Source organism: Orcinus orca, chromosome 2 (assembly GCF_937001465.1).
Source record: "Orcinus orca chromosome 2, mOrcOrc1.1, whole genome shotgun sequence".
In the NCBI taxonomy this organism is placed as follows: domain Eukaryota; kingdom Metazoa; phylum Chordata; class Mammalia; order Artiodactyla; family Delphinidae; genus Orcinus; species Orcinus orca.
This window is the reverse complement of record NC_064560.1, coordinates 127,921,314-127,947,696: the sequence shown is the minus strand read 5'-3', so window position 1 is coordinate 127,947,696 and position 26,383 is coordinate 127,921,314. Positions and strand designations below refer to the sequence as shown.

General features: G+C 54.5%; 6 protein-coding genes across 14 annotated transcripts; 2 read left to right on the top strand and 4 right to left on the bottom strand.

Moving 5' to 3' along the window:
• Nucleotides 1-111: 111 nt before the first annotated feature.
• RNF31 (ring finger protein 31) lies at nucleotides 112-11,142 on the bottom strand. Of its 7 annotated transcripts, none has more exons than XM_033411687.2 (21): nucleotides 10,007-11,142; nucleotides 9,774-9,920; nucleotides 9,468-9,623; nucleotides 9,213-9,272; nucleotides 9,034-9,109; nucleotides 8,639-8,816; nucleotides 7,777-8,164; nucleotides 7,312-7,602; nucleotides 6,802-7,050; nucleotides 6,516-6,701; nucleotides 6,198-6,404; nucleotides 4,333-4,506; nucleotides 4,151-4,249; nucleotides 3,968-4,057; nucleotides 2,461-2,575; nucleotides 2,238-2,356; nucleotides 1,854-2,078; nucleotides 1,649-1,706; nucleotides 836-932; nucleotides 365-533; nucleotides 112-282 (listed from the first exon to the last, which is right to left on the bottom strand). In XM_033411687.2, exons 1-21 carry the CDS (start codon nucleotides 10,196-10,198, stop codon nucleotides 163-165), a joined length of 3,396 nt encoding a protein of 1,131 aa, XP_033267578.1. In that variant the 5' UTR covers nucleotides 10,199-11,142; the 3' UTR covers nucleotides 112-162. The 7 variants fall into 7 exon arrangements, 6 of the variants coding, with proteins under 6 accessions (XP_033267578.1, XP_033267581.1, XP_033267580.1 ...); XM_033411690.2 differs by having other exon boundaries at nucleotides 112-254; XM_033411689.2 differs by having other exon boundaries at nucleotides 1,854-2,033.
• Nucleotides 11,143-11,168: 26 nt separating this feature from the next.
• Nucleotides 11,169-17,941, top strand: PSME2 (proteasome activator subunit 2). 2 transcript variants are annotated; one of them, XM_049706136.1, is made up of 13 exons: nucleotides 11,169-11,315; nucleotides 11,625-11,657; nucleotides 12,095-12,157; nucleotides 12,402-12,488; nucleotides 12,590-12,620; nucleotides 12,707-12,804; nucleotides 13,399-13,467; nucleotides 13,622-13,689; nucleotides 13,853-13,907; nucleotides 14,210-14,296; nucleotides 14,387-15,716; nucleotides 16,139-16,215; nucleotides 17,711-17,941. In XM_049706136.1, exons 1-11 carry the CDS (start codon nucleotides 11,268-11,270, stop codon nucleotides 14,465-14,467), a joined length of 720 nt encoding a protein of 239 aa, XP_049562093.1. In that variant the 5' UTR covers nucleotides 11,169-11,267; the 3' UTR covers nucleotides 14,468-15,716; nucleotides 16,139-16,215; nucleotides 17,711-17,941. The 2 variants fall into 2 exon arrangements, with proteins under 2 accessions (XP_049562093.1, XP_004283188.1); XM_004283140.4 differs by having other exon boundaries at nucleotides 15,955-16,215.
• On the bottom strand, nucleotides 15,007-15,801 carry LOC125963540 (uncharacterized). Its single transcript, XM_049706138.1, has 2 exons — nucleotides 15,236-15,801; nucleotides 15,007-15,133 (listed from the first exon to the last, which is right to left on the bottom strand). Exons 1-2 carry the CDS (start codon nucleotides 15,799-15,801, stop codon nucleotides 15,073-15,075), a joined length of 627 nt encoding a protein of 208 aa, XP_049562095.1. The 3' UTR covers nucleotides 15,007-15,072.
• On the top strand, nucleotides 15,800-17,941 carry EMC9 (ER membrane protein complex subunit 9). 2 transcript variants are annotated; one of them, XM_004283142.3, is made up of 5 exons: nucleotides 15,800-15,997; nucleotides 16,139-16,215; nucleotides 17,294-17,363; nucleotides 17,454-17,548; nucleotides 17,711-17,941. In XM_004283142.3, exons 1-5 carry the CDS (start codon nucleotides 15,800-15,802, stop codon nucleotides 17,889-17,891), a joined length of 621 nt encoding a protein of 206 aa, XP_004283190.1. In that variant the 3' UTR covers nucleotides 17,892-17,941. The 2 variants fall into 2 exon arrangements, with proteins under 2 accessions (XP_004283190.1, XP_033267469.1); XM_033411578.2 differs by lacking the exon at nucleotides 15,800-15,997 and having other exon boundaries at nucleotides 16,099-16,215; nucleotides 17,122-17,363.
• A 4-nt stretch (nucleotides 17,942-17,945) lies between these two features.
• On the bottom strand, nucleotides 17,946-20,749 carry PSME1 (proteasome activator subunit 1). The gene is made up of 11 exons (XM_004283141.4): nucleotides 20,519-20,749; nucleotides 19,893-19,925; nucleotides 19,681-19,743; nucleotides 19,453-19,563; nucleotides 19,323-19,368; nucleotides 19,108-19,205; nucleotides 18,800-18,868; nucleotides 18,646-18,713; nucleotides 18,502-18,556; nucleotides 18,340-18,426; nucleotides 17,946-18,166 (listed from the first exon to the last, which is right to left on the bottom strand). The coding sequence occupies exons 1-11, from the start codon at nucleotides 20,555-20,557 to the stop codon at nucleotides 18,086-18,088; spliced, it is 750 nt and encodes a 249-aa protein (XP_004283189.1). The 5' UTR covers nucleotides 20,558-20,749; the 3' UTR covers nucleotides 17,946-18,085.
• A 2,282-nt stretch (nucleotides 20,750-23,031) lies between these two features.
• On the bottom strand, nucleotides 23,032-24,835 carry FITM1 (fat storage inducing transmembrane protein 1). Its single transcript, XM_004283143.3, has 2 exons — nucleotides 24,053-24,835; nucleotides 23,032-23,671 (listed from the first exon to the last, which is right to left on the bottom strand). Exons 1-2 carry the CDS (start codon nucleotides 24,316-24,318, stop codon nucleotides 23,059-23,061), a joined length of 879 nt encoding a protein of 292 aa, XP_004283191.1. The 5' UTR covers nucleotides 24,319-24,835; the 3' UTR covers nucleotides 23,032-23,058.
• Between the last annotated feature and the right edge of the window lie 1,548 nt (nucleotides 24,836-26,383).

Here is a 26,383-nt window from a genome sequence, read left to right as displayed (position 1 = left end):
GGTCAGGTGGCAGGCTGCAGGGGGCCTTTAGCAAAGCTCTATTCACACACACACCCCTTTCCCTGGTGCCCCAGGATGGTGGGGTCAGGAAGGAAGAAGGACCACCAAGAAGCCTGGGCAAGGAAATGCCTCTTTATTGGTGCTGGAGGTGTTCCCGGGGAGTCAGATCACGGGACCTTCATTGGGACCCTTGCCCTCAGCTACTTCCTCCTGCGGGGGATACTCTGTCCCAAGGGCACCTCTTCTATCAGCTTCTGTAGAAGGAGAGAGAAGATGATGATACTGGAAGCCTGGGGCTCAGACACAGTCTGGACAGGGGACTTCTAGAGAGTGGGGTCAGAGGTGAGGCTGGGGGAGGCTTTACCTGTAACAAGCGGGCGTGGTAGGTGGCGGCATCCTCCCCAGGCAGCGGCTGGGGGCGCACATGCAGGTAGCGCTCGGCAGCCGTCTCCAGCTCCTCCACCTCGTACAGGCTGGCTGGGTCCAGTGAGTGGGCGTTGATGAGGCTCACAAGGTACTCTTTGTAGTGCGCCCTGGGGAGATGAGAGGGTGGAATATTGTTCTTCTGAAGTTTGACTGATATCAACTGAGTGTGTCCAGCACTGTGCTGGGCACTAGCATACTCAGACGAACAAGACCGACACCCCTCGCCAGTTGCTCTTGTGGGCCCTTGCCAACCTGTGCACACCACCTTTCTGTGCCCTCGCCTAGAGAGGCCCCTCCCTCCCACTTCTTGCAGGACCTACTGCTTGCAGAGACCCACTCTTCTGCCCAGGCACACCCCCAGTGCTCCTGTGCCGCCGACGCCGTGCTCCACGCCCTGCCTGGCACTCACTGGCAGAGGCCGGCATAGCCAGCAGGAGTCTCCTTGCCGCAGGCTTCGTCCCGGAACCCGTTGGGAACTTCCTTCTGCTCCATCACTCGGCAGCCACCTAGGGGTAAGGGAAGGAAGGGTCCCTTTGTCCGGAGGGGGCCACTGACCACAAAGGCCCAGGAGAACTAGGATATGGATGGAGGCACGGGAGGCAGCCTCTAGGGAGGGGACTGAGGACAGGAGCCCCTGCTCTAACAGCTGTGCCAGAGATGCCACCGTGCAGACCACTTCCGACACAGAAGCAGGGACCTTGCTGTCCCTGCTTTTAGCCAAGCTGACTTCTGGCCCATATAATCATATACTCCCTTGAGACAGCTCTTTTGGTTGTGATTTAGCTCTTGCGAGGTTAGCTTATTCTGTGAAGGTCTTACTCTACACAGATGGTAAGAAGTGGGGCAGATTAGAATCATATATAACATCTTTCTGTTGCCCTCATGGAACCTAAAACAGTGCAACTAGTAAGTCTTTAATTAAATAGTCATTGAGTTAACTAATGAATCACTATCCTTTGGGAATGGGAGAATAAAATTAGCATCGAGGTGCCAGGCGCTTGAATGTGGCCTCACATAAAACAGCCTGGCTGCAAGGTGGATATGGTCCCCACTTTACAGAGGAAGAAACAAGCCTGGGGAGGCTGAGTCACCGAAGAGCACAACAAGCAAGCACAGGATGGGCCTGCGTCCTGGTCCAACCCCAGACCCAAGCCTCGCCTTCATCTATCACACAGGGGGAGCCCAGCCCCTCCTCTTGCCTTCTCCCAGGCCCGACACTCACCTCCAGGCACTGCCCGGGCCCCCGCTGGGGGCTCTGTGTTGAACATGACGTTATTGTCCTGAGGAGGGCAGAAGGATGGGCGTTAGCTTCCCTTGGTGCCAGCCTGCTGGATTTCTCGGCATCCAGGCCTTTCCCTTCCTGCCACCCTGTGCCCTGCCTCCTCTCCTGGGTGACTGGCAAACCAGCCAGGCTGGCCGCCCCTGACCTGAAGCAGCTTCTGGAGCCGAGGAGCCGTCCAGTCCCGCAGGTAGAAGAGGCAGTCGCGGGGGTGGTGGCCATGCAGGGACTTCTTCACCCTGCAGTTAGGGTCTGGACATTTCTGGCGGAAACCCAGATGGGAGAGGGGAAGTTGGAGACTGTTGGGGTCCTGGCCTCTCAGGAACCCCTGCGTGAGGGGTGTAGGGGTGGGGGAGATGAGACATTGGAGGGTCTGGAGCAAGCAGAAGGGGAGAGAGGACAGAGAGGTGCTTTACCCCCCACTGTTCTCTTCTTCCCCTGGGCTGTTCCTCAACGGCCTCCACCCTTCACTCCCTCACTCCCGATGGCAGCCCCACCCAGCTAGCCCTTCCATCCCCGTTCTCTGGCTCACATTCTTGGCGTAAAAGGCATTGTAGCAGCCACTGCAGAACTGGTGGCGGCACTGGGTGCAGTGAAAGTGCATGCAGCCTCCTCGGGCCAGTGCGTACGAGAACTTGCACTTGGGGCAGTCTGCAAGGGACAGCAGGTCAGGGTTTGGGCTGCCACTGCTCCTCAGGCCCTCAGGAAGAGAGCCGCTGGCAATGAGAGATTACTGGGCAAACAGGCAATCTTACCTATGCCATTCTCCTGAAGGTACATCGCCAAGCCCTGGGCCTGGTACTCCGGGTCATTGGTGCGTTTCCAGTTCTGGAAATCTTCACAGCTCCGACCTCGGTGCTGCTCCTCCCACTGCCAGAAGGAAACGAGCTTCCCATGAAAGCTCTATCCTAGGCCCTTCTTGCTGGCCCCTCCACTCAGATCCAGCGGTCCCTGGCTTAGTGTATGGCACTGCCATCCACCGTTTGCTCAAATCCCAAACCGAGGGGCCAGCCTTGGTTCTCTCATCTCTTCACACCCGAAACACTCACCAGCAAGTCTTGTTTCCACCACCCAAGCCTAGCTCAACCCTGTCCTTTTCTGCATCCCTACTCTGACCACCTTTACTCTGGGCCAGGTCAGGTCTCGTCTCGATTCCTAGTCTCTATGCCTCCACTCCTGCTCCCCTATGGTTCAGCCTCCACCTTGCAGCCAGTGTGCCTTTGAACATGTAACCAACTGCACTGGGAGTGTTCTAGCTTGGAGGTTTGGTGGTAAGGTCGCAGGTGTTCATTTTATTATGGTGTTTTATATGACAGATGCAGGGACTTCCCTGGTGGCATAGTAGTTAAGAATCCGCCTGCCAATGCAGGGGACATGGGTTCAAGCCCTGGTCCAGGAAGATCCCACATGACGCAGAGCAACTAAGCCCGTATGCCACAACTACTGAGCCTGCGCTCTAGAGCCCGCGAGCCACAACTACTGAGCCCATGTGCCACAACTACTGAAGCCCACGCGCCTAGAGCCCATGCTACGCAACAAGAGAAGCCACCACGATGAGAAGTCCGCACGCGGCAACAAAGAGTAGCCCCTGCTCACCTCAACTAGAGAAAGCCCGCACGCAGCAACGAAGACCCAACACAGCCAACAATAAGTAAATAAATTAATTAAAATAAGATAAAAAAAAAGGCAGATGCAACTTTTTGGTATCAAATATTAAACTTTCTAAAGGTAAATGAGAGAGCATCACCCCTTGCTCAGTCTTAGAATGAAAGGCCGATCCCTTGCTGGACTGGCCTCACGGCCTCTCCTGACCTGGCAGCTAGCTCCTCTCCGACTGCCAGCCGCTCTCACCCTTGCTCTTGAGGCTCCAGCCACACAACGCTTTTTCTGACTTTGGCCTTTCCATGTGTTGTTCTTTCTCTTCCAAATACTCTTTGCATAGTTGGCTTCTTCTTAACTTTCATGCCTGAGCTTAAATCCAGCCATTTCAGAGAAGACTTGTCTAACCTCTCGATCCTGTGTACTAGGTAGGTCCATCCTGTTATTCCTAACCTCAGATTCCTATTTGTTTTCTTCATAGAACTCACGGCGATGTATAATTCTGCTCTCTCTCCTTCCCTCACCCCTCCTCCCTCCCTCCCTGGCTAGCCTGTAACTCTTTGAGCCCAGAGCTCATGTCTGTTCTGTTCTCCAGCACACCCCGCGTCTAACAGTACCTGCGGTGGCTCAGCAGGTATTTCCAAAAGGATGGATGTGCCTCACCTGGCGCTTACAGCGCACGCAGAAGGTCTGGTGACACTGGGGACATGTTGCCTCCAGCTGCTCACGCTCGTATATGAAGCCAAAGGAGCACTGTGGGTGCAAGAGCATAAAGCTGTCTGAGGCCTGACCAGGCACCACTCCCCACCTGTCCCTCCGGTCAGCAGCTCTGGGCAGGCCTCTGACCTGGGCACACCACAAGAACTTGGGATCTCGCATGAGCACGCCCTCAGTCAGCTTCTTGTGGAACAGCGCATAGGCATCTGGCTCTAGGCTCTCTCGAAGCTGGGAACAGGATGTGGAAGTGGCGGGTGGGCAAGGCTCCTGTTCAAAGCCCAGGGCACCCTGAGTCCTAGGGACTTCAGTACCTGGATATCGAGGGTGGAAAAGTAGCTGAGCAGCTGTGCATCATCGGTGAGGTCGGGGCGGCCACAGGCAGGGCACACCATGTCTGTGATGTGTTTCTCCTTCAAGGCAATGGTGAAGTGCTGGCGGAAGCAGTCGGGACAGATAGTGCACTCACAGGAGGTCAGAGCCTGCATCTGGGGGAGGGGAAGGGAAGGGAGGGAAGAGGGTAAGAAGCTACAGTTGCCAGCTGAGGGGGGCAGTAGCCAGGTGTCTGCTATGAAACCGGGGTCTAATTAACAACTGGGCGGGCAACCTAAATGTCTGAAGACCTTCAGATGGAAAAAAACAGACAATGGTGAGACCTAAGGTAAACGGAAGAATGCCCTCTAAAGGCATCCACATTCAATTAAAAGCAAACACACAATAACTGAATCACTTTGCTGTACACCTGAAACTAACACAGCATTGTAGATCAACTATACTCCAGTAGAAAATAAAAATTTTTTAAAAGTTAATTTAAAAAGGAAAAAAAAGCCAGGGGTGGGGGGGGTGGTGGTGGTGGTGGATTCCCTGGTGGTCCAGTGGGTAGGACTCCGCACTTTCACTGACGAGGGCCCGGGTTCAATCCCTCGTTGGGGAACTAAGATCCTGAAAGCTGTGTGGCGTGGCCAAAAAAAAAGCAAACACAAACAACATCCTTGAAATGACAAAACTATAGCAATGGAGAACAGACTAGTGGCTGCCATATGACAGGAGGAGGGGAAGAAGGTTACAACTATAAAGCGGTAGCACAAGGGGGTTGCATTGTGGTATCTTGATTGTGGTGGTGGTTACATGAATCTACATGTGGGGTCAAATGGCATACAACTACACACATACACACTGATGCACAAAATGAACAAAGCCTGCGGTCTAGCTGACATTGTACCAATATCTATTTCTTGGTCTTGATATTGCACTATGATTATACAAGATGTCACCACTGGGAGGGGGTGGATAAAGAGCACACAGGACTCTGCACTATTTTCATAACTGCCTGTGACTCTACAATTATTTTAAAATAAAGAGTAAAAACAAAAAACATACAGAGCCAGCCTAACTAAACTGGGCTGTATTTTGCCAAAGAACTGCCACTTCTGACCTAGAGTAAGTCAGAAGGGGCTCAGGAGATAAGAGGGGCCTATTCCTACCAAGTGGGTATTTGATGATCACATTAAATAACGGTAATTTTTTTGGTGTGACAGTGGTATTTGTGGTTATATTTTCAAAGAGTTTTATCTTTTAGAGATACATATTGAAATATTACAGATAAACTACCTGACATCTGAGATTTGTTTCAAAATAATCCTATGTAGGGGCTTCCCTGGTGGTGCAGTGGTTGGGAGTCCGCCTGCCGATGCAGGGGACACGGGTTCGTGCCCTGGTCCAGGAGGATCCCACATGCCGCGGAGCGGCTGGGCTCGTGAGCCATGGCCGCTGGGCCCGCGCGTCTGGAGCCTGTGCTCCGCAACGGGAGAGGCCACAACAGTGAGAGGCCCACGTATCGCAAAAAATAAAAATAAAAAAAGAATCCTATGTATGTGTAGATGAAGTAAAGATTGGTCATCCATTAATAATGGCTGATGATGAATACATGGTGGGGGGAGGGAGAGTGGAATCCATTATACAGTTTTCTCTACTATTGCATGTTCGAAATTTCCCATAATAGAACATTTAAAAAAAAGAGAGGGAGGTGGCCTATTCTTGCCCTCCCCTTCCCAGAAGCCTTCAGGAGCACATGGGCAACTGCAGAGCAAAAGACAAGATCAGAGACGGGCTGGGGTAGAGTGGGGATCCAAAGGGAACAGAGCAATTCTAAGGCCAGGGGCAGTGGGGAGGGACTTACCCGGTTGCGGGGCAGGGCCCAGCTGCACACGGCACACTCCTGGGCAAGCAAGCGGCGCAGGAAGGCCCGGTCCTGGCTCTGCCTCACAGCTTCTACCACATCCCCCAACTCATAGTTCCTGGGTGTTTCCTGCAGTAGCGCCAGCGCCAGCTCTGCCCGGCCCCAGCTGGGGAGTGCGTGGACTGCCAAAAGCCGTCTGACCAGGCTCTGCAAGGCGATTCAGGTGGAGAGGGAAGAAGTGGCTGTCAGACCGCAGAGAGCCTACCCCTCAGCCTGCCCTCAGCCCTACTAAGTGGGCTCTTCACCTCCTTCCAGCACCTGCTTATCTGGCCCGTCCCAGGAAGGGGTGGGCGCAGGACCACTGTCCCAGAGGCGCTGATGGAAGGGTTCTAGGCGCTGGCGCTGTAGCTCAGTCAGGGCTCGTGCCACGTCACCTCCATGTTGGAACAAGGCATGAAGAGACCCCTCCTCAGGCTCAAAGCCCAGGGACCGGAGCTCCTGCACCTGTGAGTTGGGAGGGGTGAGAAGGAGTGAAGAAGAATGTGAGAGGCTCTGAGATCCACAGCCCTCAATCCTGCACCCGCTCCAGCACAGCTGCTGCTACCTTCCTCCGCCGGGCCCGCACACACTCTTTCACAGCTTCATCCAGGTTGCCGTGACGATCCAGCCAGGCATTCCGGGCCTCCTGACAGGAAAAGGCACCCAGCCTCGGGTCCTGCTGTCCAGCCAGCTCAGCCACCATCTCCAGCACGTAGGGCAGCTCTGAGCGCAGCCACTGCAGGGGCACCTCGGTGCCCGAGTACTGCAGAGCTGAGAAGACCTCCTCTGGACAGGCGCCTCCGGCTTCCCCTTCCTAAGGCACAGTCCCGCCCAGACAGGGCGCCCATCAGGAAGGGCACAGCCCACCCACCCTTAGCCCGAACCAAAATGCTGACAGTGCTTGAGCTGTCATGGATCATGGATCACGTGAGCAGGACACAGCATGATGCCTGCCGTGGGGGAAGGGTTCAATAAGAGGCAGCTGCTGCTAACAATGACAGGTTTTGAGAACTTGCATCAATCAACTGCAGCCTCTCTCTTCCCCCACAAGCTCATCCCAGGCCCAAATCCTCACCCGGATCTTGAGCACTAGCTGGAGACCTTCCTCCCGCATCTTGTCTTGGCGCTGCTTCTCAAGGTCCCCACAGGAACTGGCCAGGGGGGCACTGAGGCGTCGTGGAGGCCCTGGTTCAGGGAGTTGCTCTTCCAAAGAGCTGGCAAGGGGCTGAGGGGTATGCTGTACTGGGTTGGGGCTGCTGGTCCGGTTGCACATAGCACACACCCAGCCAGGGCCCGAGTTGCAGAAGGTACAGTGAATGCAGTACCACACTGGAGTCTGGGCAGAGGAGAGCAAAGTATCCTCCTGCTGGGAAGGCAGAAAGAATTATCCCATTGAAGGTTGGCTGAGGCTCAAGATGGAAATATAGGAAGCTGGGGGGAAGATACCGGGGAACTGAAAGAAAATAGGGGATGAAGAAGTAGAGAATGGCCTGTGGTAACAGGTGCAAATAAAGAGCTGAGAAGGCCAGGAACAGGTTACCTGAAGGGGCTGCAGGCAAACGCCGGCATCCTGAGAATCCACTACCAAGCTGGGAGGCTGAGCCAGCCGAGGTCGCTCACACATGGCACACAGCACAAACACAGCCTCATTCTCAAAGGTGCAGCTCTGGCAGGCCCAGTGACCCCGTGCAAGCTCGGGTTCTACGCCCCCAGCTCCTTGGGGACCCTCAATCCCCAGCCCCAACCCTTTACAGCCTCGGGGCCGATCACAGGCCACACAGAGTACTGTCCAAGGTTCATTCAGCATGGCGCAGGCAGAACAGTGCCAGGGAAGACGGGCACTTGCAGGATCAGGGGAAGAAACAGAGCTGTCTCCCAGGGCCGGCAGGGAGGTTGACTGAGGCTGTGGTGGAGCTGAGGCAGGTAAGCTGTAATGGAAAAGCAGACACGGCCTGCTGAGGGGGTGCCTGGGACCCTTACCCATGGGCATCCCTCATTCCCTGCAGGACAACACATGGCTCTGGCCTTTGCACATGTCTGGAACACTGCCATACCCATAGCCTCTTCAACATTTAAATGACAGCCTAAAGTCCATATCTGGCTGGTAAATATCCCTAACATAGGGTCTGACCCCTATTAGGTGCTTAAAATATTACCAACTGATTGAGTTGATCCTTCTGACTAAGCTGCATCCTCCTACTACCTATCTGCACACCCAAATAATCTATTTTGCTATGACTGCTACTTGCTTGACATGTATATCTATGATCTCCTGGAAGGCAGTAACTGGCTGCTTGCTCTCTATGAGACAGTCTTTAGCACAGAATCCAGCACATAGTAGATACTCAAATAATTTTAAGTTCTCTCAATTTCGCTCCCACTCAGGAGAAAAGGCCTCTCACTTGGGGGTCAGGTGGGTGGCCTGGGGGGCCACAGGCAGGGTCTGGCGGAGGTGATGTGCACGGTCTGGGTGTCCATGGAAGAGGCAATCACAAGTTGGGCACAAGCCCTGTTTACAAGCTAAGCAGCGCAATGTGCCTGGAGCAGAACCACAGAGGAAGCAGGGACCAGGAATGGAGGCTGGAGAACAGGAAAAAATAGAACATCTTTCTAAAAAAGACCAGGTTACATTTGAATCTGCTGTGGAGGGGACAAATCACAGACAACTTTTCAGCATATTTTTTCAACCCAAGGAAACAATTTTAATCTACACAAAAGGAAGATAACCAAGAAGACAGGAAATTTCCATCAGTATGATCTACTAGCATTCCCACCCCCCAACATAGGACAATAATACCTGGGGCAGAGGGTGTGGTGAGGGGGCCAGGATCAATCTCTCTCAGTAAGGGGGCAAACTCTGAGAGCTGCAGTATCTGAGGAAAAAGGACAGGGAATGAGCAAGGGCTTGGGGACAGAGGCCCACAACAGGTTCCCTTTGTTCGCCAGGCCCCAGAGCCCCATTCCTGCCTTCCTTACATCATCTTCAACCTTGTCTTTCAGCAGCTGCTCCAGTGCTTGTGGTTCTGGATGAGTATTCTGCAAACAAGGTAAGAGGAGTTCCCACCTAGAGCCCTGGAACAAGGCCCTCCCTCAAAGCCCTGGTCCCCCAACGTTCACAGTGTGAAAAGTACAGAGAGATCCTAAGTTACTGTGGGGACTATGCCTATGGTTCAGCAGCATGGGAGTCCCCACACTGGCTTTGTTGTTAGGCTGGGACTAGAGATACCTCACCTGTAGCAGCAGGCTGAGCTCTGTCCGAAGCAGCAGTACTTCCAGTGTGACTGTAGCAACTTGTTGCTCATCCGGCTCCTTCTGGCCCTCAGGGAAGCTCAACCCATCTGGCTGCTCCTCTGTGTAGCCATACAATCGCAGAACATCCCGGCCCCCCTGCCACACATTCAAACCAGTCACCGCCCAGCAGGTGCCCTTCCCAATAGGGCTGGACCTCAAACCATTCAGCACAGCCTCAGGCCCTTTCTAGTCAATCCCCAGCCCAGGCTAAGTTCCCTTCTCCCATTAGGGGCCCAGGGGCTTCACCTGAACAGCATCCACCGTACTGCGAAAGACAGGGTTATTAAACTTGACCCCGCGCCAGTACCGGGGCCGCTGAGGGCTGAGGAGGTTGCGGCCATATTTCTCCAGGATGTTCAGGGCCGTGGAGAGGGTGTTGAGGTAGTTTCGGGGCTGCGAGCAGTCAGAGAGCAGAGAGCTGTGAGCCCCAACCCGGCCTCAGGTCCTCTGTCCTCCTCCCAACCCGGGCCGGGCCTCACCTCCCCATGAGCGTTGCAGCGGACCAGGCGTGCAGCATCCAGCTGCAGGTAGCGGGCTGCTGGCGGCAGAGAGGTGACCAGTAGCGGCCGGAGCTGCTCCAGCGAAAACGCCTGCCCGGAATCCTTCCTCAGGGCGCTCGCCAGCTCCTCGCGGGCCGCCAGGAAGGCCCGCTCCTCCTCCTCCCCCGGCATCCTGAGACAGGAGTCAGCCCCAGCCCGCTGTCCGACGGGACCCGGCGCAGGCTGTGCGCGGTCCGAGCGCCGCCAGTAGCGCCTGGGGTCTGGCTTCGCGGCCCGACCCGGTCGGTTCGGACGCCCCGGGTCACTCACAGCACGGTCACTCTTCGGCCCCGGGCCCAACGCCAGGGTTAGCGGGAACAGGAAGTACTAGGAAAGAGGGCGGGACTGCAACCCAAATTCAGGGGAAGGGGCGGGGTCTAAGCTTGAGGAAGGGCGGAGGCCAAGAAATCGGGGGGCGTGGCCCAGGGTCCCAGCCAATGATAATGATAAATAATCCATGGCTCCTCCCCCAGAGCGCCTAGGCAGCAAACCCTGTTCTGGCGTTCTTCCCCTCCTTGGTCCAGGCTGGTCCCACCCCTCTCCGCATAGACCCTGGTACGGGGTTGCTTTACTCCCCTCAAAGCCCTCCTCTCTATCCGGGACCCCACAGGGGAAATCCCACTCAGCTGGGGACTCAACTCTGGCCGGCCTGAGCCCCACTCAAGCCCCTTCTCCAGTCAGTCTTGAAGATAGGGCGCCCTCCGGGAGGAAGCCCCCGCGCCTTCTCCCTTCCTATCCTCTGTCCCTTCTCCCTCCTACTACTTCTCCCGCCCACTCTGATCCCTCTCTGGCCCTTCCCCGCAGTCAAGCCTTCCTGGGGGAGCCCCACCACTTAACACCCCCTTTCCCACTCTCCCACCCTTCTCACCCCAACCCTGACAGTCCTTGGACGGTTCTTTCCCCCTCTCTCTAAGCCCCTCCCCTTCTCCGAGGGACAGCCCCTGTTCAATCTCCGCCGGTCCCACTTGTCCTAGCCCCTCCCCCAGACAGCCCCTGGGTTTGTGACCGAGTCAGCACCGCCTCTTCTAGTCTCACAGGCCGAGAATGGCAGAGGGGCTCCTTACGGTTTGCGGCCTTCCAGGGGGAGGGGGAAAAGAAGGAAGGGGGTGGGGCTGAGGGGGCGGGCCTGGACGTGGGGAGTGAAAGCGAAAGCCCAGGCGGCGAACAGGGAGACCGGAGACCTAGCAGCAACTGGAGCAACATGGCCAAGCCTTGTGGGGTGCGCCTGAGCGGGGAAGCCCGCAAACAGGTAACGGGGGACCGGGAGGCCAGGAAGGCGCCGAGGAGCCCTCCTAAATGGAGGCCAAACTGGGTGCTCCGAGGGACCAAGGCCGTGCCAGAGAAATCTCCCAGCCTCTCTAAGTGCTTTCACTTCTGCCCGGGGATTACCAGATTCCTGCCCTCCGGACAATCTCTGCACTGAGCATGGGCTTCCAGGGAAGTCTGGCATGTGGTGGGGAAGGACTGGGCCAAGTTGGAGGGCATCCTATTGGGGGTGGGATCTTACTCTGGACAACTGAGACCCTTAACCAACATCCGGGTACCGCTCTCTGTGCAGGTGGATGTCTTCAGGCAAAATCTTTTCCAGGAGGTAAGCCTTATGGATTCAAGCGATTTGACCCAGAATCTTAGGCCAATACTTGAGGGTTGCAACTTCTCAGACTGATCCCCAAACCCACCCTCCATCCGCGCCTTACTTCACTTATTAAGCCTCCATCTAAGATAAGCTCTTAATTATTGATCTCTGCTTTTACCTGTACCCCTCTTAATACCTTCTGCACTTCCACCACTTCCTCTCCCCTCTTTTGGTGTGGAGGGAAAAGCCATGGCCCCAAAGCAGGAATACCACAGTTCTAACCTTGGTTCTGCTGCATCCCAACTTGGGGAATTCCCTTCAATTTTCAGGGCTTCAGTTCCCTCATTTATAAGTACTGGAGTCAATGATTTCCAAGGGCCCTTCCAGTCCCACTTCTCAGACATCTCACTGAACGTCTTCTGTGATTCCGACCCTTGCAATGTAACCCACAGGCTGAGGAATTCCTCTACAGATTCTTACCTCAGAAAATCATATACCTGAATCAGCTCTTGCAAGTGAGTAGTGTGGACCCCTCCTGCCCCATCCCATGGCCTCTCTCCTCTCCATCCACCCTCTCTAGCTAACAACTGGGCTCCGAATGCAGAGAACAGTCGCAAATGGTGGACTGGGAACATTAGGATAGTGTGAGGCCTGAGCCTAGGTTAGGAGGCAGAGGTTGGGTGGGATGTGTGGAGGAAAGGCTCTGACTCAGGATGAGGGGAAGAGGTTGGGCAGCCCCTGACAGTGAGCTCTGTGCAGGAGGACTCCCTCAACGTGACTGACATGACTTCTCTCCGGGCCTCGCTGGACATCCCCATCCCAGACCCTCCACCCAAGGATGATGAGGTGAGGCACTCATGGTGTAGGGCTTGGGCTATAAACCCAGTGTAAGTGGCCCTCCAACCTCCATGACTTTTCTAAAGCTACTTTCCCCCTTTTTTCCTTAGATGGAAACGGATAAGCAAGAGAAGAAAGAAGGTAAGAGAGGAAGGGGTGGCTAGGAAAAGGGAAATGGCACACTGACTACTGGATGAGAAAGGGTCTAAGTCCCCTCTTTCTCACAGTCCCTAAGTGCGGCTTTCTCCCTGGGAATGAGAAGGTCCTGGCCTTGCTTGCCCTGGTTAAGCCAGAAGTCTGGACTCTCAAAGAAAAATGCATTCTGGTAAGCCTGGGAACTGGGGGACAGAGAAAACGAGCAAGGCCAGGCCCTGGTCTCCTTCAGAGATTCAATTCCTTCATTTAGGAAACTATTCCCCAAATAGGAAGCTTCCTTCTGTACCTTGGGTTTAGATACCTTTTGTTCTCTATCACGATGATTGATATCCCCAAATTAGACTGTGCTACATCCACCTCTATAACCTGAGAACCTACTGCTGTACCAGGTACAGAGTACAGATGCTATGATACAGTGAGTTGGTTTAAGAACTTGGGCCCTAGAGGGAGACTGCCTTGGTTCAAATCCTGACTCTATCACTTACCTAACTGGTTACTTTAAGTAAGTAACTTAGACATCCTGTGACTCAGTTTTTTCATCTGTTAAGTGGGTACAATAAGAATATATACTTTGAAACAAGCAAAAAAATATATATATATATACCTTGAAAGGTTGTTGTGAAGATTAAATGAGATATATAATACATAGCACAGTGCCTGCCATATAATAAGTACTCAGTTAAATGTACCTATTATTAGGAAGAAGCAGTAATCAGAATAGAGGGTTTGTTGAATGATTCCTACATGATATCTCTTAATGTAGGTGATCACATGGATCCAGCACCTCATCCCCAAAATTGAGGATGGAAATGACTTTGGGGTGGCAATCCAGGTGAGAAAGGGTGTGTGAGAATGCTGACAGCAGGGAGAGACTTGGGGAGTAAGGGATAGGAGCTAGACAAGAACTGGGAGGAGGAGGGAGACGGTGAGTGAAGGAGGGAGGAGATGAAGGGTTGTCTTTGCTTTCCATTCTTTTGTCTCCACAGGAAAAGGTGCTGGAGAGGGTAAATGCAGTCAAGACCAAAGTGGAAGCCTTCCAGACAACCATTTCCAAGTAAGGACAGCTGGAAGGCCAGCGCCGGGGTCTGCAGGGACACTTCTTTGGGACTCCCAAAGCTGGGCATGCCTATCGGATGAAGCGGTGCTTTGGGAAGGGTCTGAGGGAGTACCTCTCTCTGAACATCCATTCCTGTGGTTACTCCTCTTGCTTCTGGCAGGTACTTCTCAGAACGTGGGGATGCTGTGGCCAAGGCCTCTAAGGAGACCCATGTAGTAAGTGGACAGTCCACCAGCCTTTTAGCTGAGGCTGCTGGGGATGGGGGGTGATGAGAAAGTGGGGGATAGAGGTCCTCTTTGTCTCATTTGTGACCTTCCCAATGTGGAGAATATTAAGCCCAGGAAAACTGATTTAGGCTTCAAAAACCTTGACCCCTTTCTCTGTTTGATCCTCTGGGATCCCATTTCTTGGCTGAGAAGGGGCTCATTCCTCAAGTTACCTATTCTCTGTATGAGGAAACCAGACTAATGTCCCAACCTTCCATGGGGCTGACTCAGCTTTGCCTTCCACATCCCAGATGGATTACCGGGCCCTGGTGCACGAGCGAGACGAGGCAGCCTATGGAGAGCTCAGGGCCATGGTGCTGGACCTCAGGGCCTTCTATGTGAGTGTGGAGTAAGCCCCTAAGGGAGGTGGATGAGGGGCGCAGGGGAAAGGCCAAGAACCTGACTGTTGCCCTCTGGCCTTCTTCCAGGCTGAGCTTTACCATATTATAAGCAGCAACCTGGAGAAAATTGTCAACCCAAAGGGTGAAGAGAAGCCATCTATGTACTGAGCCCAGGGTTAGAAGGGAAATAAATGACCTATACTTTGTGTGGATAACCTCTGGTGTGTGTCATTCATTCAAAGACATTTACTGAGTGTCGCCTATATCCAGACACTAAATGCGAATGAATGTGGTGATGAGAAAGGGAGGGGTGCCAGGAAGACGAAGATGAATTAAAGGTGCATCCTGTTCTTAGGAAGTCATCCTAAAGAACAGGGTGGGAACTGTTACATGCCATGACAGCCATGAAAATAACCTGTATTGGGGAATTTCACAAGATTATTTCCATCTGGAGGTGTCATGAGTGCTTCCTGGAAGAGATGGCATCTGGGCAGAGCCCTTATAGGAATAATCAGGCTTTGGAGAGACTGGGGGAAAGCTCTGAGGCTGAGGTCAGGGAATGAAGAAAGGCACAACCCTTTCTTCAGCTCAGAGCACACCTGGAGGGAGAATGAGATTTCACTGGGAAAATTATGGGTAAATGGTTGGACTCCTTCTCAAGGGCTGGGAGGGGCAAAAACGCTTCCAAGGCATTAAGGCGAAGGAAATTATACTACAGGACATTATGGGAAGGATGGTTCAATAAAATTCTTTTTGACCTTTACCCTCCTCCTTCAGCCAATGCCGTCTTTGTTTCTGCAGTCATTACATTGAGGAAAGGAAGGGCCAGATAACCTGCAGTTGCAAAAGTGACACGGCTTATTAGTAAGTGACAAAGCCGCTCTAGAGTACCAATCCACTCATTCCATCGTTGGAGCCAAGCTGTCCGCTACGTACCGACATTCGAAGCTCCGCGTTTCGGGGAGACACCAGATGAGGGGCGCGGGCACGACCCAGGTGGCACAGCGGGGCCTGTAGGGGCGGGAGGCAGAGGTAACAGACGCAGCCATCTTGCAATCAAGAGCCGAAGTGGGGTAGCCTAGCCAATCAGCGTGCGGGTAGCTCTCTACAGTCAAAGGCGGGACAATGTTGGATGCTGATTTGGCAAAACGAGACTCTCTAAGCCTATCAAAGAGCACCACGTGGGCGGGACTCCAGAAGCCGGTCCGACTTGGAGCTCTGGTTATGTGTCCCCAAGGCAGGCGCAGCTCTGCTGCCGCCGCTTGGGGGCGGGGGAGGCGGAGCTCTGTGCTGCAACATGCAATCCCGGCCGCCTGCATTCCGGGCCGGGTGGGGGCCGGGGGCCGGGCGCCGGGCTGAGGTCTGCCGGAGCCGGCGGGCTGCCTTCGAGTCAAGTCAGCGTCACCGTCGAACCTAAGTGAGGGGGCACGGGGAAGGGCCCAGGAGGGCTTGGGGGCGCTGGAGGGGGCTTCGCGGACGCGAGCTGGGGCCCCGCTCGCCATGGGGGAGGTGGAGATCTCGGCCCGGGCCTACGTGAAGATGTGCCTGCACGCCGCCCGTTACCCGCACGCCGCTGTCAACGGGCTATTGCTGGCGCCAGCGCCGCGGTCGAGAGAATGCCTGTGCCTCACCGACTGTGTGCCCCTGTTCCACAGCCACCTGGCCCTGTCTGTCATGCTGGAGGTCGCCCTCAACCAGGTGCCGCCGCTGGACGCCCACCGACCACCGCGAAACCCCCCAACACCCCTAGCCCAAGGCCAACCCTGGCCTCTTGGCAGTAGTGCGCACCCATAGGGCGGGCGGCACGATTTAGTTACTGACGGCGCTTTCCCATGGCAGGTGGATGTGTGGGGCGCGCAGGCCGGGCTGGTAGTGGCAGGGTACTACCATGCCAATGCAGCTTTGGACGACCAGAGGTGAGTGGGGAAGCCAGAGGCAGAGGGCTAAGGATTATGGGGTGGGGGATGTCAAGAGAGCCCCTCTTGGTCATTCCTTCCATCTTTCCTTCATCCAAGGCTTAGCCACTGTAGAGCTAAGGTACCTACTAGGCTGGGTAGGCGGTGAGAAAATATAAAGAAATGTTATTTTCCTGGAGGAGCTGCGGTGGGGTGGGAAGGACAATAACAGGCTGACACCTGCTGTAACTGAGATCCCCCCAAGTGCTGAAAACACAAAGGAAGCCCAACCAGCAGCTTCTAAAAAAAGGAAGTTTCTTTTTATATATACAGTTCACCGTTTAACAACACCGGTTTCAACTACCTGGGGCCACAAATAGGCGAACTTTTTTCACTGAATAGGTACTCCGGTACTACAGGATCCGAGGTTGGTTGAATCCCGATGCAGAATCCAGAATAGGGAGGGCGCACTGTAAAGTTACCTGAAGATTTTCAACTGCGGGAGGCTCTGTGGCCCCTAGACCCCTCATTGTTCAAGGGTCAACTGTATACAGAAAAAGTTATCTACGTATACAGTAGTCATGTATTTGGAGCAAATTATACTGTTTTGTAATTTGCTTTTCTCTCCTTAATAAATATCTGACATCTTTCCATCCCTACACTAATATCTACCTTACCCTATCAGCTATACAGTATGAACATGGATGTACCATAATTTATTTAGTGCCTTACATTAAGCATTGAGGTTGTTTCCAATTTTTTTTTTTATTACAGACACTGTCCTATTATTACAGTAAATTCTTCGTTAGTAGGGTTTCTGGGTTAACATACAATATAAATCTGGATGGTTATGCCAAAGTACTCTCCAAAAAGACCATCTTAGATTTCCACTCTCACCAGCAGTGTCTGAGCACCTGTTTCCCACAGCGCTCAAGCATAAGTCTTGCACGAAGCAGTCAGGCAGGCCTGATGCCCCCAGGCCAACTACAGGGAAAGGCCGTCACTGCCTCCACGTCTATGGGCTCCGGGAGGCCCAGCTCAGATGGACGGGGTCTGCCCACAGGAGGCTCTTCACAACTCTGATCTTCCTTCTACACAGCCCTGGGCCCTTGGCCTTGAAAATCGCTGGGCAGATTGCAGAATTCTTCCCTGATGCAGTACTTATTATGGTGAGGCTTGGGTTTCAGAGTGGGGAGTTGGAAAGAAAGTAGGAATGGGGAATCCTCAAAACCCTCACCTGCCCTTCCTTGTCCACACAGTTGGATAATCAGAAACTGGTGCCACAGCCTCACGTGCCCCCAGTTATTGTCCTGGAGAGCCATGGTCTCTGCTGGGTCCCCAAGGACAAGAACTTGTGAGTGCCCCACTCCCTCCACCTCTTCTTGGAAGCCCACAGCTCCTGAGCCTCCTCTGTTTTTGGTTCTGCCCTAAGCGTCCTTCTCTAGAAACTAACCTCTGCCAAGTGTCTGGCCCCTCTGCCTGCTGAGTTTGACCTCCATGGGGGTTGTTATTTCAGAGTGATGTGGAGGGACTGGGAACAGTCACGGCAGATGGTGGGAGCACTACTAGCAGGCCGGGCCCACCAGCACCTTGTGGACTTTGACTGCCACCTTGACGACATCCGGGAGGATTGGACCAACCAGCAGCTCAACGCCCAAATCACCCAGTGGGTTGGTCCCACAAATGGAAATACCTGAGCCAGGGCCAGAGGGGAGGCTCAGGATCCAATAAAGAGACTTGGGCTGTTGGGCGATGGTATGACTAGATTTATTGTGCCTGGGAGGCAAGGTGAGGGAGAAACCTCAACAGACAGAAGGTGGGGAAAGTCTGGAGTCTCCTGCGAAAGTCAGGAAGGTCTCTGCTGGACCAATCACAGAATGAGAGGAGGCTCTCAATAGATCATTCCCTTTGTTTCTCCCCTGGGTTTCTTGAGCTTCTCGAAGTTCTTCAGGATGATGTCATATAACACAGCCTATGGGGCCAGGGAGGAGTGGGGGTCAGCCGCAGGTCCCCAGTGGCTCTGTGCCCCATTTCTTGCCTTGTGGAGAGGTTGAGCTTTGATACCCTTCACCCCCAGCCCGCAGGGTCAGGGAGTGGGTGGCCTGGGAAAGCTGCCTCTGCCCACCCCTGCCCTCGCCTCCTCACATAAGCGTTGCGGATCTCCATGACCATCAGCCGGATATCCCAGTACTCTGCCTCATCCAGTTCGTGCACCAGCTGCCGATAATCACCCTGTGGGAGACTCGGGTCAGGCCTGACTTCAAAGGTGTCCCTCCTCCCATGCACCCTGACCTGGGCCTCACCTACCACGTGGGGCTGCTTAGCCGCTTTGGTCACAGCATCACCTCGCTCAGAGAAATACCTGTGGGAAGTAGAAGGGTGTGGAGTAGGGGGAGGAGGGAGCACAAGCCTCAGTCCCAGCCAAAGGCAGAGCAGTGGGCAATCACTCACTTGGAGATTTGAGTGTGGAAGCCTTCCAGCTTGGTGTGAAGGGTGGTCATCAGCTCAAACACCTTCTCCTGGGGAAAGAAAGCGAGGAGGAAAGTGTAAAAGCAGCATGGATGGGAGAAATAAGGAGGGCAGAGGAGTGGGGCAGTGTCCTCACCTGGACAGCCACTCCAAAATTGTTCCCATCCTCAATCCGAGGTATCTGCAGTTGCAACCAGGTGGTGACCTGGGAGGAGGGAACGGCATTGAAACCCCATCAGCCCCCAACCCAATTCCCAGGTTCCTGTCCTCCTTTGTTTCCCTGCTCACGGTGGGTGGAAGTATGCCACGTCTGTCCTGAACCCCAAAGCCTGGAATTCTGGCTTCACTTGCTGTGCCCTCTCCTGCTAAGACCTGGCAGGTCCCATGCCCAACTGGCAGGGACGAAGGAGGACAAAGGGTGGGGGTGGAAGTGGGAGGGCTCACCAGGTTGAGCTTCTCAATGACATCCTTGATCTCAGGCTTCAGGCGCTGCAGGAGGACCACGATCTTCTCATTGCAGTTCACTGGGCCACAAGGAGGACCTAGGAGGTGGGCACTGGGTCAGTCACATGACTGGGACCGTGCCGGGCAGGGAAGAGGCATCCTTAGGGAGGAGCTCCTGGGAGGTGAGACACAAGTCCCTTTCACCATAGTGATACCTTTGTCTTCATCTTCCCCTTTCTTCTTTTCATCCTTGTCTTCCTTCTGTAGGGAGAAGGGGTCTCTTAGGCAGGCCTAAGGCTGATTTTCCCCATATTGGGTCCCTCCTCCCAGCTCCTGCCAACTTGCCTCCTGTTGTTTCTTCCGCTCCTCCTTCTCTTTCTCCTTGACTGGATCAGGCACTGGGATGTCCAGCGGGGCCTTCAGATTGCTCAGGTTGGCTTCATTGAGAGCTGGCTCCTGGTGCAGGGGGGTAGAAGGGCTGGAGGCAGGGGCGGGCTCTCACCTCCTCACTCTCATGGCCCAGCAGGCTCTCCCTTTGGCCCCTACTCTCTACTCCCTGCCCAGCCCCAGTACCTTTAAAAATGCATCCAACTCAGAAATCTTCTTGGGGAAATAGCTCCCGAGCAGGTTCTCTGTCTGTGTGTATGGTAAGGGTAGGGGAGGATGGCGGTCAGAATCAAATGCCCCTCCTAGGCAGTGAAGCAGGGCTGCCACTGCCCAGCAAGGAAGGGCTGAGCAGTGGGACTGGGTAGGGAGGGGTGGGGTGATGACGGGTCAGGTCTTACCTTAGCACATAGGTCTTCACGGAACACATCCACCTGTGGGACACAGGCAGCCCTTCAGACAACTGGCTTTATGGCCAGTCTATTCAAGGACTCAAGGATCCTTAGGGCTGTGTAGGGTCTGACTTGGGGAAGGGTGGAGTGGACCCAGGTGGGGCGGGATTTGGGAAATGAGAACATTCCTGGAGCTGAAGGGCGAAGGGTTCAAGCGGAAACATCCCTAGTGTCTCCTGGGCTGTGGGAGGAGGGATGTAAGAGAGCCGCTGCGACTGGGGAAGGGGCGGAGTGCCCCGTGGAGTGGGCTCCGGGGCCTCCTGTGGTGGCAGGGCAGGGTCCGCTCCCAGTCTGTGTGTGGGCCTGGGCCCGGGGCCAGCGTACTTCCCCTCCACGCCAGCGCTCCGCTTCACCTCACCCCGCTGAACCTCGGCCGCCTCGCCTCTCTCTCTCCCGGCAGGCAGACCTGGCCGGGCTCCCCGGGCTCAGGTGCTCTGGGCACGGAGGCTCACGAGGGTTCGGATGACTGACCCCGACTCGAGTCGGGGGGCTGGGTGGGAGCGGGTCACGGACGCCCTCAGCCTCTCGGGGCCACGCCTCCCTGATGGGCCCTTCCTCGAACCCGCAGCGCTCACCTTGGCTTGGGCTTCGGGCAGGACCCTGAGCGTGGCCATGGCCGGGGCGGCGGCCTAGGGCCGCACGCGGAGCGAGGAGTGGGCACGGGGAAGGGAAAGCGAAAGCAGCACTCGCTCCCCGCACTGCCCTCCTGGGTAGTGGGAGTGGAGGCACTGGAGGAGGCGGGGACAGACCAGAGAAAGGCTAGGAGCTGAGGGGCTCAGGGAGGCGGCCCAGCCGCGGCTCCCCCTAGAGCCCGAGAGGCGCGTTTCCAGCGCCCCGCCTCCCCGCTTCCCCGCCTCCCCACCGCTGCCAGTCTTTCGGCTCCCCGCCTACCGACTCCGCCCACCCCACCTCCTCCCTCCCCGCCCTGCCTTCTACGCCCCCGCCTCCCCGGCCCCAAGGCCAGTGCCCACCTCTGAACTCCCCGCCTCCCCGCCTCCCCGCCTCCCCGCCTCCCCGCCTCCCCGCCTCCCCGCCTCCCCACCGCTGCCAGTCTTTCGACTCTCCGCCTACCGACTCCGCCCAACCCACCTCCTCCCTCCCCGCCCTGCCTTCTACACCCCCGCCTCCCGGCCCCAAGGCCAGTGCCCACCTCTGAACTCCCCGCCTCCCCGCCTCCCCGCCTCCCCGCCTCCCCGCCTCCCCACCGCTGCCAGTCTTTCGACTCTCCGCCTACCGACTCCGCCCAACCCACCTCCTCCCTCCCCGCCCTGCCTTCTACACCCCCGCCTCCCGGCCCCAAGGCCAGTGCCCACCTCTGAACTCCCCGCCTCCCATCTCCCTGCCTCCTGACAGCCCTCTGGCTCTCTTCTTTCCCTGCTCGTCCTGGGACAGTGATTAGCCTTATCTGGCTCTCTTCTTTCTTTTCTCGGTGCTGGAGCAAGACCTGGCCTCCCTTCCTTTGCCCTGCCAGCGTGGACCCCTGGCTCCGCGGGCATCATCTGGCTCAGTGACATTCAGACTCTGGCATCGCCCCATCACAGGGTCATAAGAGAGGGTCAGCTCTCTTATGACCCTTGTGGGCTCCATTCCTCTGTAACCCACTCTCCGCACAGCAGCAGGATTCCACCTTGCTCTTGCTTAAAACTTTCTCGGCTTCCTGTTGACCTTAGGATGAAATCCAAAGGACTTTCCTGGCCCAAAAGGCCTGTCTGGCACCTGTTCCCCTTCAACTTCACTTTCCACTGCTTTCTCCCTCTTTCATTTCAGTTATAAATACCTGGACTTTCCAGCTGTTTCTCAAACCTGTTTGCAACAAGTTCATTCCTGCCTCAGGGCCTTTGTCCTTGCTAATCCCTTTGCCTGATACTCCCCTTCCCCTGCCTCAGGATGTCATTCCGTTCTCAGCTTAAATGTCACTTCTTCAGAGAGAACTCTATCTTCCTTATAAAGGAACTCCCTCCAAGTCTATTAGAAAGCAGCCTGTTTTAGTACCTTCATAGCACTATCTTTCTGAAATTAGCCGGTTTATTTTCTGGGGATAGTGTGGTTTAGACCAGGGGCTGGCAAACCTTTTCCATAAAAGGCCAGAGAGTAAATATTTTAGACTTTGTAGTGCCAGTAGGAACTGCTCAACTCTGCCATTGTAGCAGGTAAACAGTTAAATGGATTAGCGTGGCTAGTTCCCATAAAACTTTATTTATGGACACTGGCATTTGAATTTCATGTAATGTTCACCTGTCAAGAAATATTCTTATTTGATTTTTTTTCAACCATTAAAATTGTAAAACCATTTCTTAGCTCTCAGGCCATTCAAACACTGGCCACAGGAGGGCTGTTGTTTGCTGATCCCCGACTTAGAACACAGACAACAGACCCATAATGCCTGGGTTAATAATTCTGGCTCCGATATTTACTAGTTGTGAAAAAGTTACTTAAACTCTGTGCCTCCATTTTCACAAGTGTACAATTGGAACGCTACCAGCCCTAGCTCATAGTGTTGTGAGGGCTAAATACGCGCGAATTTATAGACACTTAGAATGGTGCCCAACACACAGTAAGCACAAGTGTTTGCTGTTATTATTTATGAGTTTATCATCAGGCAGTAACCCATGGGCCCCCAAACAGCAGAAACCTTGTCTTTCTTATTCACATTGGCTTAATGAACATCTTTTAAGTAAATGAGCACATATAGACTCCCTACGGGAAGACAGGGTAGGAAGCGACTGTGAGTAGGGTGCCCAGATAGGCAGGCTCCTGAGGATGGCAGAGGGGGATTCAATGCTGGAGGCAGGGAAAACAAATCAACCAGGCTGGAGATGGAGCATCTGCTCAGTGGGAATGCCACCCATACCTAAGGGCACTGCTACCCGACCTGGCAGTGCCAGTCCTTGACATCAGAGCCCCAAAGAGCTTGATGTCTGCAGGGACTAGGAGACTGAAAGAACAGGAGGGATAGCGATCAAGCACAAGGGCATTCAAGGTCAGCGACAGCAAGGTCTTGCTGAGGAAACCTGGCGACCATCACACTCTCTTCTTACCCTTCCCACCCTTTGCAGGTCCCGCCAGCCCAATGATGAGCGGAGCCAGAGCCAGGCCTAAAGTGCCTTTATTTCTTTCAGTTATGCTTGTGGCTGGAGTGGGGGTGAGGGAAGAGCCCATGGCCCGGGATCCCCGGAGACCAGGGCTGATGATACCAGCTGCCGTAGGTGAGGTACCAGGCAAAGGTCCCCACCGCGGCGCCCACCACCTTGTGAGTATATTGGTGGAAATAGATGACAGTGCAGAGCAGCAAGAAGTTCCAGAGGCCCAGCAGCAGCACGTTGAGCAGGAAGACAAGGCGCAGGGGTGCGCCAGCGGGCAGCCCGTGGGCCAGGTACTTGGCGAACACTGCTGCTTCCTCGGCCATGAGCAGGCAGCAGAAGGTGAGCAGGAAGGTGTGGGAGGAGACGGTGTAGCCCCGCCACTGGTGGCCGGCCGCCAGGCAGCTGCGGCGGTCCGGCAGCTCGCGGAGCAGCAGGCCCTGGGGCAGAGGCTCGAAGCAGGAGCCCGTCAGGTCCTCGATGAGCAGGAAGGCCCTGCCGGCACCCCGCCACACAGCTGCCCCAACCACCAAGCGGCTCAGGTGCCGGGCAGTCACTGCCACGCGCCGTGTAGCCAGGAACACCACCAGCAACACGAAGCCCCCCAGGAAGGTGCACGTCCAGCCCCATGCTGAATTCACAAACTTTCTGTGGCAGAGAAGAGGGAGGGCTGCTGAGACCCCCTCAGCCCCATCTCCCCACCCTGCTCTACGTTCCCATCACGGCCCTGCCTCCAGTCGCATCTGTCGTTCCCGGTTCTCTGTTTCCTGGGCCCTCTCCCCCTTCTCCCCCCATGCACTTGAACTTGGCCATCTCCTTAGCGGCCCATTCAGCCTTCTAGGGCCCATGTTTCCTCTTCGGCGCTGCTCCTGTACCCCCATGACTCTGTTCCCCTCCCCCTCTGACCTTCTCCTCAACCTCCTAGCCTATTTTTAGTGTCCTGGACTGGCAAGAGCACAGAAACCTGGAGGAGGGAGCTGGGATCCCAGAACCCAGGGAGCCAGCGCCCACGGCCTCTAGTGGACTCACATGTTGAAGAAGTTGCCATGGCTGGCAAAGATGGTCCGAGGGTTGACATGGAACTGCAGAAGGGGCCCGAAGATGACCACTGCTGCCAACCAGGCATGGTAGAGGCGCCGTAAGCAGGGGCTGCCCAGGAGGCGGGCAGCCTGTTCGCTTCCAAAGTATAGCAGAGCAGAGGCCACCCAGAGCAGCACCCTGACCAAGCAGCCCAGCAGTGCCCAGATCTGGGCCCCGGCCCCCCGCCCTGCCCCCACCGTCGGCCCCCGCTCCATGTTCCCTCCCCTCCCCACTAACAGCTTGCTCTGCTGGGCAGCTGAGGAGGGGCTGATGGGGCTCCCCCTGGACAAGGACAGACAGTGACAGGTGTAGCAGACACAGGGCAGAGCCCTGTTGGCAGCTGGCAGGCGGGGGAGAGGGGCGGGGGGCAGTAAGAGGCTGGGGCGGAGGGCTGCCACGTCAGCAGTGTTCTTGCCTTGGGTGTGTGTCCTGACAGCAGCCTGTGTCCTTCCCTGTTAGTCCTGTGCCTCCTTGACCCTCTAGGCTGGAACCATGTCCTAGTTCATGTTTCAGGGCCACGACCGAAACATGGGATGTTTTTGGCCACAGCCTGTTTGGGTCTGCCTGTCTCTGTTTGGTCAGCCAAAGTCACCCCCACCCCGCCCAGGTCAGACTCTCAGAGCCCCGAAGATCAGGTTCACTCCCAGGTGATAGTGGGTGGTGGAGACACTAGAAGGAAGATCCCCAGCCTGGAGTCCATCAAATCCTAAGGTTGTGTCCCCCAACCAATTATCCTGGGACTTGGCCTCCCAGCCTTACCACTGAGGCTGGACCCATAGGGCGGTGAGCAACCTACCCAAGGGAAGTCCCTGATATTCAGTAACTGTTTTGAGATCCCTTTTTGTCTTCCTTCCTCATTCCTCAAAACTGGTGGTGGGATCTCAGAGCACAGTGGAGGCCCGTGAAGTAGTGAAAGGAATGAGCAAGAAAGGGCACCTGGGTTCTGGCCCAACTCTGTGACTTTGAGAAAATCAACTAACCATCCTTGGTCCTCAGTGCCATCATCTGCAAACTGACCGAGACGGATTAACCAACCAGGATCCTTGCAGATCCTACAGCCCACACCTCGACATAGTCTGTGCTCAGGGATCCTATACCTGAAGACCTACAGAAGCACTCACACGTTTTTAAGTTGACACAAAATTTTACATTGTAATTTTAAATAGTTGCAAAGGACATAATTTCCAGTGTATCGTATACATTGACATTTCAAAAATAAAGCTATCTTTATCACTCTTTTAAATATATCCAATGGAATCTAAACACTACTGTGATTATATACCTCACAGTTTTTCATTTAAAAACATGTGACAAGATCTTAAGAGTCAGAAATAACACTTCCATTCTTTCCCCACAGAAATTATCCTAATGTTTTTATGCCTGAAAGTCTTTCATTGATCACACTTCTCTGCCAAAAGGATAATTTGAAACAATTTTTACACATTTCCTGTGATCACAAGGTTAAACTTTTTTTTCTGTATTGAATTTCCTATTTTTTACTAGTACAAATTTCAAAATTGTTAGTAGTACAAAATGTATTATTTGTACAACAAACATTCCACACAGTTTGATAATTAATAATAAACTAAAATTGTATTGGAAATGCATTTTTTTTCAAATGGAACTTATAAAGGTTTCTTTTTTAAAAAATTAATTTATGTTATTTATTTTTGGCTGCATTGGGTCTTTGTTGCTGCGCGCGAGCTCTTCTCTAGTAGTGGTGAGCGGGGGCTACTCTTCGTTGCGGTGCGTGGGCTTCTCATTGCGGTGGCTTCTCTTGTTGCGGAGCATGGGCTCTAGGTGCACGGGTTTCAGTAGTTGTGGCATGTGGGCTCAGCAGTTGTGGCTCGCGGGCTCTAGAGCGCAGGCTCAGTACTTGCAGCACATGGGCTTAGTTGCTCCACGGCATGTGGGATCTTCCTGGACCAGGGCTCAAAGCCGTGTCCCCTGCGTTGGCAGGTGGATTCTTAACCACTGTGCCACCAGGGAAGCCCAGAAATGCATTTCTTAATGAGAAGAATAGATGGCCCTTGGGGCCTTGACTAAATGAGGCTTTGAGGACACTAATAATTTTAATTGGCCTCTACCTTTGGCATCCTGGAGGTAAAACAGTTCTGGGTGAGACAGGTTGGCATCTCTGGATGAAGAGGCAGAGGGGGAACGAAAAGGGCTGGTGGGAAAGGAGATCTGCATGACAGTTTCATGCAAGCGGATCAACTGGAGGAAAGAGAGCATATGGAGGCCAAGCATCTGGACAATTTCTTTTATTTTAAAATTTTT

Coding starts and splice junctions, on each gene's coding strand:
- LOC125963540 (XM_049706138.1), bottom strand. CDS start 15,801: ATGGCGAGCGGGGCCCCAGCTCGCGTCCGCGAAGCCCCCTCCAGCGCC. Junction 15,134..15,235: donor ACGCGGAGCTTCGAATGTCG/GTACGTAGCGGA, acceptor TTGCAACTGCAG/GTTATCTGGCCCTTCCTTTC.
- RNF31 (XM_033411687.2), bottom strand. CDS start 10,198: ATGCCGGGGGAGGAGGAGGAGCGGGCCTTCCTGGCGGCCCGCGAGGAG. Junction 8,165..8,638: donor GCCACCCACCTGACCCCCAA/GTGAGAGGCCTT, acceptor TTTCCATTACAG/CTTACCTGCCTCAGCTCCAC. Junction 4,058..4,150: donor AGTTCTTGTGGTGTGCCCAG/GTCAGAGGCCTG, acceptor TTGCACCCACAG/TGCTCCTTTGGCTTCATATA.
- PSME2 (XM_049706136.1), top strand. CDS start 11,268: ATGGCCAAGCCTTGTGGGGTGCGCCTGAGCGGGGAAGCCCGCAAACAG. Junction 12,805..13,398: donor TCAAAGAAAAATGCATTCTG/GTAAGCCTGGGA, acceptor CTCTTAATGTAG/GTGATCACATGGATCCAGCA. Junction 13,468..13,621: donor ACTTTGGGGTGGCAATCCAG/GTGAGAAAGGGT, acceptor TTGTCTCCACAG/GAAAAGGTGCTGGAGAGGGT.
- FITM1 (XM_004283143.3), bottom strand. CDS start 24,318: ATGGAGCGGGGGCCGACGGTGGGGGCAGGGCGGGGGGCCGGGGCCCAG. Junction 23,672..24,052: donor CATGGCAACTTCTTCAACAT/GTGAGTCCACTA, acceptor TCTCTGCCACAG/AAAGTTTGTGAATTCAGCAT.
- EMC9 (XM_004283142.3), top strand. CDS start 15,800: ATGGGGGAGGTGGAGATCTCGGCCCGGGCCTACGTGAAGATGTGCCTG. Junction 16,216..17,293: donor GCAGCTTTGGACGACCAGAG/GTGAGTGGGGAA, acceptor CCTTCTACACAG/CCCTGGGCCCTTGGCCTTGA. Junction 17,364..17,453: donor CTGATGCAGTACTTATTATG/GTGAGGCTTGGG, acceptor TTGTCCACACAG/TTGGATAATCAGAAACTGGT.
- PSME1 (XM_004283141.4), bottom strand. CDS start 20,557: ATGGCCACGCTCAGGGTCCTGCCCGAAGCCCAAGCCAAG. Junction 19,926..20,518: donor TGCCCGAAGCCCAAGCCAAG/GTGAGCGCTGCG, acceptor TGTGTCCCACAG/GTGGATGTGTTCCGTGAAGA. Junction 18,714..18,799: donor ATTTTGGAGTGGCTGTCCAG/GTGAGGACACTG, acceptor TTCTTTCCCCAG/GAGAAGGTGTTTGAGCTGAT.